Raw genomic sequence first — 12,175 nt, forward strand, 5'->3', positions numbered from 1 at the left:
TTTTTTTAAGTTGTTTGGTGGGTGTCGGGCAAAAAAAAAAAAAAAAAAAAAAAAAAAAAAAAACCAAAAAAAACAAAGTCAAGTCTACAAGTCTATTGACAGAAGCCAGAAGAAAAGTCTAGCCAAACCAGATCAAAGAACTTTCTCAATTTTGGACAAAATTCTCTCTATTCCCGAATGCTGAGTTAACACACGATATGGTCCTGTTTCCAGGAGCTTAGATCATTGATGTTTCTAGAACCAGGACAATCATGCAATTAAGTCTCAAACTGCTCTTACAGGTGTATGTGTGTGAGTGTGTGTGTGTGTGGGGGGGGGATGGCGGTGGAGGGGACTGCAACTGGATAATCATCCAGAAAAAGCACTCACTACTGCCAACTGGAACCATGCAATACAGTAGTGAAGAGACTGCCAGAGACGGTCCAGCTATAGAGGCACAAACCTTCCACTTCATCTGGGACAAATGGCCTGAAATGATTCATCAAGCTACTTTGCAAACATTTGACAACTGATTCTTTTTTTGGGGAGAGGTTTTTCTGCTATAGGGTGCATGCGCTCGCCAGAGACAGAAAGTGAGAAATCACCCCCCAGGGGGGATGGCCATGCTGCAATCCCCTCTTCTCCATTCTCCTCTCAGGATCTTGGGCACACATGCACACGTGCCTGGTGTGAGTTTAAGCCACTGGATCCGGGACTTGAACCACAGTTGACTACATGGGAATCCAGCAACATAGCCATTTCGCCAACTGCTGGTCCCAACAACTGATTCTTAAAAATAACTTTTTAAGACCAGCTGTGGAAGTGCAACAGTAACACAATACTTAACATGTTAAAGCCATAAAGGAAGGTCCTAGATTTGTGCCCTGAGGTCTCCCCATACACCAGGAATACACACATAGGCCCGTGGTCCTGCCTGGCTAAGTCTTTGGGGTGGACTGAGGTATAAAGACTCCATTGGGGTTGCTATCTCTCTCTTTCTCCCTCATGGAAGAAATAAACTTTAAAAAGAAATTCTTTAGGACATATCTTTTGGGGGGTCAGAGAGACCCCTTTGAGGATGTGATGAAGGCTTTGTAAAATATCTCATGATCAGGCTATGAAAAAAAACTTATCCAGAAAAATGTACATACATAGGAAGTTTGCTTAAAATGTCAGTGTTGTCATCGGGATAATATCCAAGACTGCCAGGGTGATGCATAAATCTCGCTTCAAAATTCAGGGAAACTTTAAACTTCAGCATAATGGTCCGTAGTTCCTGTTCATCCAGGACTTGCTGAGACACTGATCCATGGCAGGCACCAAGCTGGATGCTGGGCAGACAGTGCTGTGTAAGACAAGGATCCAGTCTTGTGGTGCTCAGTCTACTGGGAGACAACAGAGCTCTATTAATAATGAGTTAAGTGTAATGCTAGAACCAAAAGCATGGAAATAAGAACTCTGAGTAAAGGATCATTTAACATTTATTTAATAAACATGTGCTAGGCAATTAGGTATAAACTGGTGCACAGTCATGGGGCTTGTTATATGAAATACTCTAAATCTGAAGTTGGAGGAGAGGCCTGGAAGAGGATGACCCCCACAGTAAATCCTGGTAATTAAAGTTTGTACAGGTGAAAGGGGTGAGTGTATTCCAGGTAGTGAACGTATCAGTGACCTTAGACAAGGTTTAGCAGTGCCCCCTTTTCCTAAGTTTTGCCTTCTACCTATGCTCTGGACTCATGCTCCCCATCTACATGTATAGGTTCAGTGGTAAGAGCAAGGTGAACCGGAGGATACTACCAATAATATCATCAGAGTTGCAAGTGAGGGCATGAGTGGTGACAGAAAAAAACAGGAGTTCTAGGGTCTGATCCCAAAGACCCTTGTATTTCACCACAGACTGTAACTTTGTCTTAAATCAAAGGTCATTGAAGTGTTTTTTTAAAGTGAGAAAATAAAAGTTTTATATTAGATCACTCTGCCACCGGAGGAGAAAATGGATTGGGCGGGAGGGAGAGGACTGGTTAATTGGTGAAATCATGGAGACCAGAAGAGAGGAAGCCATTGAATTAATCTGGATGAGGTCATTAAGAGTGGCAGTGGAGGGCCCAGCAGGTGACAAGGTGGTTAAGGGTGCTCGATTCCCACATGGCTGACCACGGTTCAAGTCCTGGATCTGGTGGCTTCCTTTCTCACTTTCCCTTTCTCTCTGTCTGGTCAAATTAAAAAATAATAGCAGCAAATGGGAATAAATAAATAAATAAATCTAAAAAAAGTGGCAGTGGAGATGGAGATTTAAAACAAACAGACAAATAACAGGATGAGGCCTCAGGACAGTGTCTCACTCTCACATGCATGTTCTGTTCTTCATTCCCTAGAAATACTTCTGTCTAAGATAATGAATGCTCTCTGCTCTGTGCAGCAAGGTGGTGATGGTTCAAGCTAAGAAAATGATTTTGCTACTAAAATGGTATGACCTAGAATCATGGCTATAGAATTGGCATGGCTTAATTATCAGATATGGGAGCTGAACATTTAATCATTAATGATGACGACGACAATAGTTACGACTCAATTTTATTGTGCTCTCACTCGGACGCCCTTCTAAGCATTTTGCATGTATTTTAATCCACTTCGTCTTCAAGCAACCCTATGATGAAGGTTCTATTCTTACTCCTATTGAATAGCTGGAGCTCTGCCTCCACCACCATGAGTGGATCCCTGAGACAGGATAGTATGGAACCCTGTATATACTATGTTTTTCCCTATATATCTGTGATCAAGTTTAATTTATAAATTAAGCACAGTAAAAGAGTAATGAAGTGATTCACAGTAAAAACTGTACTAACAACATAGAACAACTACAATAATATGATGTAATAAAAGTTATGTGACTATATTCTGTCAAAGTACCTTACTGTACTGTACTCACTGTTTGCAGAGCATAGGCAGAAGGCAAACTGCAGAAGGCAAAACTTTGAATAAGGGAACGCCACTTTACCTTGTCTAAGGTCACATACCTGGGAAGTGGAAAAGCAGGAATTTGAGCCTTGGAAGTCTAGCTCCAGGACTCATGGTCCCAGAAATTCTAAAATCCGCTTCCAATGACAAGCAGAAATATGGTCCTCCAAAGAATTCGGTAGGAGCAGTAAAAATGGACTTTCTCCATTTGTCCTGAACAAGCTCAATAAAAAGGTTTCCGTATCACTCACATCTCCAGAAAAGGGCTACGAGGGGTCTGTGAAACAAACTTCGGAGTGTGAGTGTTTTTGCCGATTCAGGTTCCAAAGAACAGAAAAGCAGAAAAAACAAACAATGGTGTTTTTAAACAATGAATGTTGTTTTCCTTTAGCCATAAGGGAATTTAAAAACTTGACAAACCCATTCAGCTTTCAAAGCATTCCACATTCCCCACCCACAAGCAAATGCCAGAAGGTGCCAGTTTGAGCCAACTTTGAGCTCAGGAATGATTTTCTAAACACTGGCTCAGATTTCTTGAATGTCCACAGTCCAGTGATAGATACTTACCACTGTCCTAATTGGTCTGATGAAAAGTGCTTAGCAATGTATCAAGCAATTAATTTTAAAAAGAACATTTCGGCAAGAGATGACATAGGGAAGCACAAATGCAGAAACAGAAAATTATAGGGTATTACTACTTCAAAAAGACTGAAAACCACAGCCTAAGATCGTAGAAATTTTAGAGCTAGGTTGCGCATAGTCTCATTTTAATGAAGGACTTTGTGAAAAAGAGTCTGATTACATAAAGAAATGTTCTCAATTTGCAGGAAATAATTCTTTCTGGAGAAAAAGAAAGTAATGTTTAATACACTCATTATTTTCACTCGGCTCGTTTACTGAAAGCATGCCCTGTGCCCAACACCATGCTAGGGAGTAAAATACAGTAATGAAAAACACACATCTTGTTCTCTAGACTAACTAGGGAGATAAACAAGCAAAGGAATAATGTAACAAATGTTAAAAGAAGTATGCATTAGGCGGGACCAGCTGTTAGCATAATGGCTATGTCACTGGGCCCCCATGTAGTCAGCCGTGGTTTGAGTCCCGGACCTGGTGGCTTAAAACTCACACCAGGCATGTGTACGTGTGTGCCCAAGATCCCGAGGGGAGAATGGAGAAGGGATTGCAGCATGGCCATCCCCGCCTTGGGGGGTGATTTCTCGCTTTCTGTCTCTCTGTCTCTGTCTGTTTGGCGCACGCACCCTATAGCAAAAACCTCTCAAAAAAAAAAAAAGCATGATTTTTTCGATAACCCAATATGATAATCCTAGTAGGTATTATCTAGAGAGGACAGTCTCTTGCTCTGTCTTGTGAGTGTACATGCCCTATAGCAAAAACCTCTAAAAAAAAAAAAGAAAAAGAAAAAAGAAGTATGCATTAGGAAGACCTGTGGGAAATAGGGTAAGAGTGATGCACAGAAACTGTTGCTAGCATTTTGGATTTAATTCTGTAAGTCATGGAGACCCATTAAGCAGACGTGCTAGAATTTAATTTTAGAAAAATCATGCTGTAGAGCCAGATGGTTATGCCATGGTAATGGTAATGGAACTGAACCCACATGGGAAAGGTCCTAGGTTCATATTCTGAGACCTTTCTGAACATGTGCTGGGCTGGCAGAGTGAATGTACTGCTGGGAGGGGGTGCTCATTTTTCTATTTTTCTCAGTCTCTCCTATAGAGAAAATAAATAAGCAACCAATATTTCATTAAAAAGAAAGGATCATGCTATTACTGTGAAGCATGGGTTGTAGAAGGGAAACAGCAGACAGATTGAGTTCCACTCTTCATAAAAATCAATCTACAACTTTCAGACCTGCCTTTTTGCTCTCTAATCCATTTTCCTTTTTTCTTCAAACACACAATTGAGAAATTTATCTTTTTTTTTTTTTTTGCTATAAGGCGCGTGTGCTCTACAGACAGACATAGAGACATAGAGACAGAAAGCAAGAAATCACCCCCCAGAGGGGATGGCCACACCATAATCCCTTCTCCTCCATTCTCCTCTCGGGATCTTGGGCACGCAGGCACACGCGCCCAGTGTGAGTTTAATCCACCAAGTCCGGGACACGAACCGCGGTCGACTACATGGGAGTCCAGCGACATAGCCATTACATTAACTGCTGGTCCCTCTGCTCTTTTAGTAGTGGTATTTAGCTTCCAAGTTTTTGATGTTTTCTGATATCAATGGTTAGTTTAAAATTTAATTCTTTTGTGGTCAGAATATATACTTTGCATGAATCGAATCTTTTTAAGTTTATAGAGACTTGTTTTATGGCTCAGAACCTGGTCTATCTCAGTCTATGAACCATGTGTTCTTGAATAGAACTCATAATGTATTGCTGGGTACTGCTACATGCTATAAATGTCACTTGTCATGTTGACTGTCTGGCTCAAGTCATCTATCTATATTCTATTTTGTGTAGTCTACTTCTAGCAAACATTGAGAGAGATGTATTAAAATCTCCAACTGTAACTGAATTTTTCTCAGTTCTTGCTTCATGTATTTTAAACATTAAGATTGGTATATCCTCTTACTAAACTCACTCTGGTCATTATGAAATTATCTTTTTTTTTTTTTTTTTTTTTACATATTCCTGGCACTATTCTTTGCTCTGAAATCTATCTTGTCTGATGTTATTACCACTCCAGCTTTTTGAAAGTACTGTGTATCTTTTTTTTTCAAGTTAGTGAGTACATGTGTACACATACACACGAGACAGAAACAGTGAGAGTGAGAAAGAAAAGCATCCTCAACAAGGTCTCTTCCTGCAACCACCCCTTTCCCCGAGCCTTGTAGCTAGTCATGACATATACTGGGATGTTTTCAAGTTGGCCCAGGAATCCAAAAGCATGGTCAGCCATGCACTATAATTCAGTTTGCTACTTACTGTGCCACCAGGCTGGGCCAATGTGATATATCTATTTCTATCCTTTTAATTTTACTCTGCTTGCACTTTATTTTTAAGGTTTGTTTCCCATTTGTAGCATACAGTTGGGCCTTTAAAAAAAAAGCCAATCTGTTACTAACTTAAAAACTTAAGAAATTGACCCAAAAATTGTATATATTTATGATGTATAACATGTTTTGAAATAAGGATACACAGTAGAATTACTAAACCAAGTTAATTAACTCACGTCACCTCATCTATTTACAATTTATTTGTAATGACAGCACAATCTACTCTGCTAGCACTTTTCAAATACACAATAACTGTGGCTACCATGTAGAGAACAGACCTCTTGAACTTATTCCCCCTAACATAAACTTTGTAACTTTTTTTTGTTTAATTTTGTTTTGATTGTTTTTAAAATATGACCAGAGAGAGAAAGAAAGGAAGGAAAAGTGAGAAAGCAATCCTCCAGGTCTGGGACTCAAACTGCAGTTGACCATGTGGGAGTCCAATACCTTAACCACCATGCCATCTGCCAGCCCAAACTTTGTAACTTTGAACCAACTTCTCCCTTCTCTACTACCTCCTGAGCCCCCCTTGGCAACCACCATTCTACTCTCTGAATTTGACCTTTTTCGATGCTACATATAGGGGAGATCGTATGGTATTAACAATCTCTGATTTTAATTAGTGTGGAGGGTATCTATGTAAATCTTTAAAAAGTAATTTACTATTTAAGTAAACATAATAAAGTATGAAACTTATAACTTAAGTAGAAGTAATATGTGAGGCCACAATAGCACAACAGTAAGAAGAGAAATAAAAAGTGTTCTACTGTATAAGTCAAACAGTATGTCACTTGAAGATAAACTGGTAAATTAAAAATGTGTATTACAACCCTAGAGACTCAACAGTAGCAATAGTAAAAGTAACACTTGGCAAGGCTGACTCACATGGGGAGGTTTCAGGTTCATGTCCAAAGACCTCCCTGAAAACGCTGAGCACACATGTGCCCACGATCTGGGGCTGGCTGGGGCTGAGAATGGATTGCACTTTTAAAGACATTGTTGGGTGTGCTGGTTCTCTCTCTCACTCATGAAATAAATAAACTTAAACAAAATATGTATATGCTAGAACCAGCAGTTGGCATAATGGCTATGTCGCTGGACTCCCATGTACTTGACTGTCGTTCAAGTCCCAGACGTGGTGTCTTAAACTCATGCCGGGCGCATGTGCCCAAGATCCTGAGAGGAGAATGGAGGAGAAGGGATTGCGGCAAGGCCATCCCCACTGGGGTGTGATTTCTCGCTTTCTGTCTCTCTGTCTTTCTGGTGAGCACACGTGCCCTATAGCAAACACCTCTCCAAAAAAAAAAAGAAAGAAATTATGTATATGCAACCCTAAATCAACCACTTAAGTAACGAAATGAAGAGTTACAGGTACTAAGACAACAAAAGAAAGTGAAATAAAAAATAATCCAAAAGAATACAGACAAAAATGAACAAATGGAATAAACACAAAAGAGCAAGATGAGATTTAACTATTATACCAATAATCACACTAACCATAATTGTCTTAAATGCCCTAATTATAAATCAGATTGTCAGGTGAGATGAAAAAGCACCTATGAAGCACGAACTGGTCAGATACTGAGCTAAGCACCTCATATGGTCTCATTTAATCTTAATATGAATGTGAGGTAGGTATTAGCATATCATTTTAAAAACTTTAAAAAAAAGCCTTGGAGAGGTTAAGAAACTTCTCCAAGCAGCACAGAAGGCTTTACACTCGGGCACTGCAGAGTGTTCGTAGGCCTGTAACAGGTTTCTTTCCTGCCTTCAATTCAACAACGCTGAGGTTCTGGCTACCTGGGGGAACTGTGCCAGGTGCTGTTCTACATGGCAACGACTGCCTCCATTTGGCATGAAAGTCAACCTGGCCGGCTGTTTGACCAACGGCTGTGCTATTATAATTCCTGATGCTCTGGCTTCCTTATTTGTAAAACAGAAATATACCAGATTCGCAGTGTTATTGTGAGGAAAGGATGAGACAATCCTGTAGGTAGCTTATTAAGTAGGGGTGGTTAGCTGTTTTTCTTCTGTTAAGCTATACCCTGTGGATCACAGAAACACCGATTTGTACAGCTCCAAATCAACTGTGTATATTACATAAGATGACATATACTATTGTTGTTTTACCTGCAGGATTACAGAAATATACCACAGAAGTTAACTGTCTCATTTTCATTTTATTGTATTATATAAAGTTTTGGTTGCGCTGAGAGGCTTCTTTGAAAGAAGACTGATTACATCACTAAAATTCTAAAAGAAGAAACTAACATTTTATATAATGCAATAAGGTAAATATGAGACACTTTATATATACATACATACACATGTATATGTATACATATAATCATATGTATACAACATCATACAAAACCTTTAAATATATTCCTTGAAAGAAAAAAATGAATTACAAAACCCAGTTTAGATCAAACAAAACTGTCAGCTGAACAGGAAGCTAATTAGTCTTCCAATAACAGAGTAATGCTCTTCCTGAACAAATAACTAAAGGAGACAAAATTTCAAAGATATTTTATTCAAAATTCTCCATCTAGGAGAAAAGATATTTAACGATGTTTATACATGCTTTAATAACTTATTTCACTGTACAACTTACATTCTATATAACAGTATAATAAACCAACACAAGTAACTAATCAGCACTTAAATAACCCAACATGTGAAAAGCTCTGAGCATGGGACACTATGGGAGGTATCCACCCATTTAACAGTACATCAGTTATCCAGTTCAGTATTTGTCTAAAAATTAAAATGTCTGTCGTTTCTGACTCATGATGTAAAAACTATGATGACCTTTCAGAACAAAATATCTTGTTCGTTAAATTTGGTGGGTGAGAGCAGAGGGCTCTATTCCTTTTGTCCCTATCTTATAAAATATATTTTCCCTTTTGTGTTACATCCACAGTTTTTTAAAAAAATTTTATCTGCGTTTGTGTACACTACTGTGTCTACACTGTTATAGCACACTTATGTTATTCCATTACCATCTAGTCAGCACAATGGTCCAAACACATTAAGGAAACAAACAAAAACGATCTCTTAGTTTTGCCAAAGAAGCACCTAGAAAAATAGCACTTCAGTAAAGTTTCTCCTGCTATTCTTTATATGATACAGCAACATGGCAACAACTTCAAAAATAATGGGCAGAAATGTAAGAAGGAAGAAAGCAGGAAACTGCTCTCTGTTCCTGAAAAAAAGATAATTTTAGTTAGCATATTCTGTTACATTTCATAATTTCAGAGTTACAATGATTGCCAAGTCAGGTATATGGTAAGAATGCAAGAGGAAAACAAGATGGAAATGACTGACCAGTGAAATCTGAACTTTAAGTGATTACATTTTCCATGAAAAAAAAAAAAAAAAAAGGCACAGGAGGTGCACATTTCAATTTGGCTCAAAAATAATAAAAATTAACTTACAAAGTGGCAAAAACTACTAAAACATAACATTGAATTTCCTATATTTTCTTGGACAGAGCTCAACTGTATAGGATATTGACGACAGTAATAAAATAAACAAAAAATCCTGACAGCAGTTCACCATAATCAGGGACCATATGTAACTGTCTGTCACTTGTACCCAGGCTGAATCCTAAGGACTAAGTCTACAAAGCAGATCTAATAATTAATTTCAATTAGATGTCTGCTTGATTAATATTTTCTTTCATAAGCTTAACCTATATTCACACTAACTTTCTTTCTGTGGAACTAAAATGATCTAAATGCTCTAATATTCAGTCAATTGAAAAAGTATCACAGTAATCCTATACGCTCAGGAACACCAAAGATGGAAAGTCAACTAGTATTCTATCTGTAAAAGCTAACTTAGATTTCACTTTGATATCTGTAAACCATGGATCGTAAGTTTCAAGAAACAGTAGCTGTGGTCAAGTTTATATCCTATTATTCTATCTTTAAAAGATGGCAAGAATATTTATTGTAATTGTAAACATAAGTCTGTATTCCAACAGAACACATCTAGGAAAAAAGACATCCAATCTAACGGTGCACCTGACATCCCTTACAGCCTTCTTGTGACAGCTGTAGTGTAACTAACTCTAATTGCAATTGCTGAGTAGGACTCTGGGCGGGGCATGACCTGGGGAAGAATGTCTTCCACACCACTGAGCTACGTTAGCAGCAATCATGATTATGGTAATGAACAAGTTACACATTTAAAAAGTCATTAGAACATCTCGTTCTTGTACACTAGTGTAGAAAGGTCTTCCAAAGATAAAAGAATGTAGGCCTGGTTTAATTTTCTCAGCTAGAGCCATTATTATGTTAAGATCGCCCTCTGCTGTTAAATCAAGGTCTATCTTCAGGTTCCGAAGAGATTTAAAGGGCTTTTTCCCCTTCTGCCTACAAGTAATGAAACAAAACAAAAACAAAAAAGAAAGTATTTACAATACAGAAAAGGTCCAAAGAGAACAAAACACAAAGTTCAAAGATTTTTCTTTTGTCTGGGAGTTTTACTCACGTATCATCTTCTATATATTTTATTAGTGTCAAGGCTTTTCTGTGAAGGACAAGCAGGAACTGTGCAAGGAAAGTACTCCTGAGGGATAAACCAGGTTTCAAATGAAACACCTGTAGGAAAATAAACCATTTAAATCCACAGTTTGCTCCCATCCTATGTAGAGCATGTTTCCATAACAGTGTTGACAGTGCCTGGCAGACAGGACATAACAGAGGCATCTCCTCAACCATTTCCACTAACAGCAGCATGGTGGCAGCACTGTCTCTGGAAGCAATCCAACCGGTTTATGAAGGGCTTTTATCTTTAAAAATGTACTCAAATTTTGCATTTCATGTGAGAATATGTCCATGTTCATTCATTATTAAATATCATTATGGGCCCAGCCAAGGCAGGGTGTGTAGCTATGATGCTGTGCTCTGCAGGCTGGGAAAACATGGGAGGCCTGGGTTTGATCCCTGGTCCAATCGCAAGGATGGGCACACTGTGTGCACCTGTAATCCCATCAACTTGGGAGGCTGAGGGAGGAGGATTGGGAGCTTGAAGCTGGCCTGGGCAACATAGCAGAAGCCTGTCAAAAAAAAAAAAAAAAAAAAAAAGTGGGGTCCTTTCATTCTGTTAGTTATTTTAGTCGTATTGCATAATTTTTTCTGCTCGATTCTTCGAAAATTTGAAATTGAAACTCCTGGAAGTTGAGACTATGGTTTTGAGATGTTCACCTAGTGATACTTTCATGGAGGAGGGGAAAGTGTATATGTGTAATATGTGCCTTTGTTGGGGTGAAGAAAAGGAGGAATTTTGGTTTTAGCTTGAAGAAACATGAAATTCCATGACTATGAATTATCGTTGCTCTTTGCAGTATGTGACAGATCACACAGACCTGGATCCAAAATCTCTGGTTAACATAAGGATCTCATTATTTCAAGCTATAACTATGACACAGGTTCCTGGCTTGATTCCTAGAATGATATTACCACAAAGCTGTTCTATTAAGAAGTCAGTCCCATATGATTTTCTTCAAATGTGTAATTAACAAGATATTTTTAAAACAATCAGACAATAAAGATACTATAATTGAGGGACCAGCAGATGGCGTAATGGTTATGTTGCTGGACTCCCACGTAGTCAACTGCGGTTGGAGTCCTGAACTCAGAGACTTAAAACTCACACCAGGCATGTGTGCATCTGTGCCCAAACAGATGAGGAAAAGAGAGAAGGGATTTAGTGTAGCCATCCCTCGAGGGGTGATTTCTCTATTTCTGTCCCTCTAGCAATCAAATGTGCCCTATAGCAAAAATTTCTTTCTCTGAAAAAAGGGAAAGAAATAGTATACCAAATTTTGAAAACATTTTTGGCTTAATTATGGCAAATAACCTCCCAACCCTCACCAGAAAAACAAACCCTTGAATTATAGGTTACTGCTGAAATGAAATGAAATTATTTATCTGAACTGAGAAACTCTGCATCCTTAACTGTTCATATATTAGCTACAAAGAAAATTATTCAGACACTTTAGAAAGACCAGAGACAGTACAAAACTGTAAGAACTTAATTATAAATGTTACATTCATAGTACAGGCATAGTAGGATACATTAAAAAAGAGAATGTGCGGTATCATTCACTCTGACAATTGCAGGCTCAATGTTTACCTGATCCAGGAAGGCTTTTACTAGAGTATCTCTGTGTAAGACATCTTGAAAAATATTCCTATGAAGAAAAAAG

At 38.4% G+C, this 12,175-nt stretch overlaps 1 protein-coding gene across 6 annotated transcripts in view; it reads right to left on the reverse strand.

The window, feature by feature from the left end:
• Nucleotides 1–12,175, reverse strand: part of C9orf72 (C9orf72-SMCR8 complex subunit) — a 48,129-nt gene that overhangs the window by 15,602 nt on the left and 20,352 nt on the right. For 4 of the 6 annotated variants that reach the window (XM_027769793.1, XM_027769794.1, XM_027769795.1 and 1 more), the window contains exons 8-10: nucleotides 12,103–12,160; nucleotides 10,456–10,565; nucleotides 1,131–1,364 (exon numbers count right to left, since the gene is read on the reverse strand). In XM_027769793.1, coding sequence (XP_027625594.1) covers nucleotides 1,131–1,364; nucleotides 10,456–10,565; nucleotides 12,103–12,160 — 402 coding nt within the window. Of the gene's footprint in view, nucleotides 1–1,130; nucleotides 1,365–8,594; nucleotides 10,338–10,455; nucleotides 10,566–12,102; nucleotides 12,161–12,175 lie in introns of those variants that run through there. The other 2 variants (XM_006143081.3, XM_006143082.3) reach the window with 2 other exon arrangements.

This window comes from Tupaia chinensis, unplaced genomic scaffold (assembly GCF_000334495.1).
Source record: "Tupaia chinensis unplaced genomic scaffold, TupChi_1.0 Scaffold000093_1, whole genome shotgun sequence".
Taxonomy (NCBI): domain Eukaryota; kingdom Metazoa; phylum Chordata; class Mammalia; order Scandentia; family Tupaiidae; genus Tupaia; species Tupaia belangeri.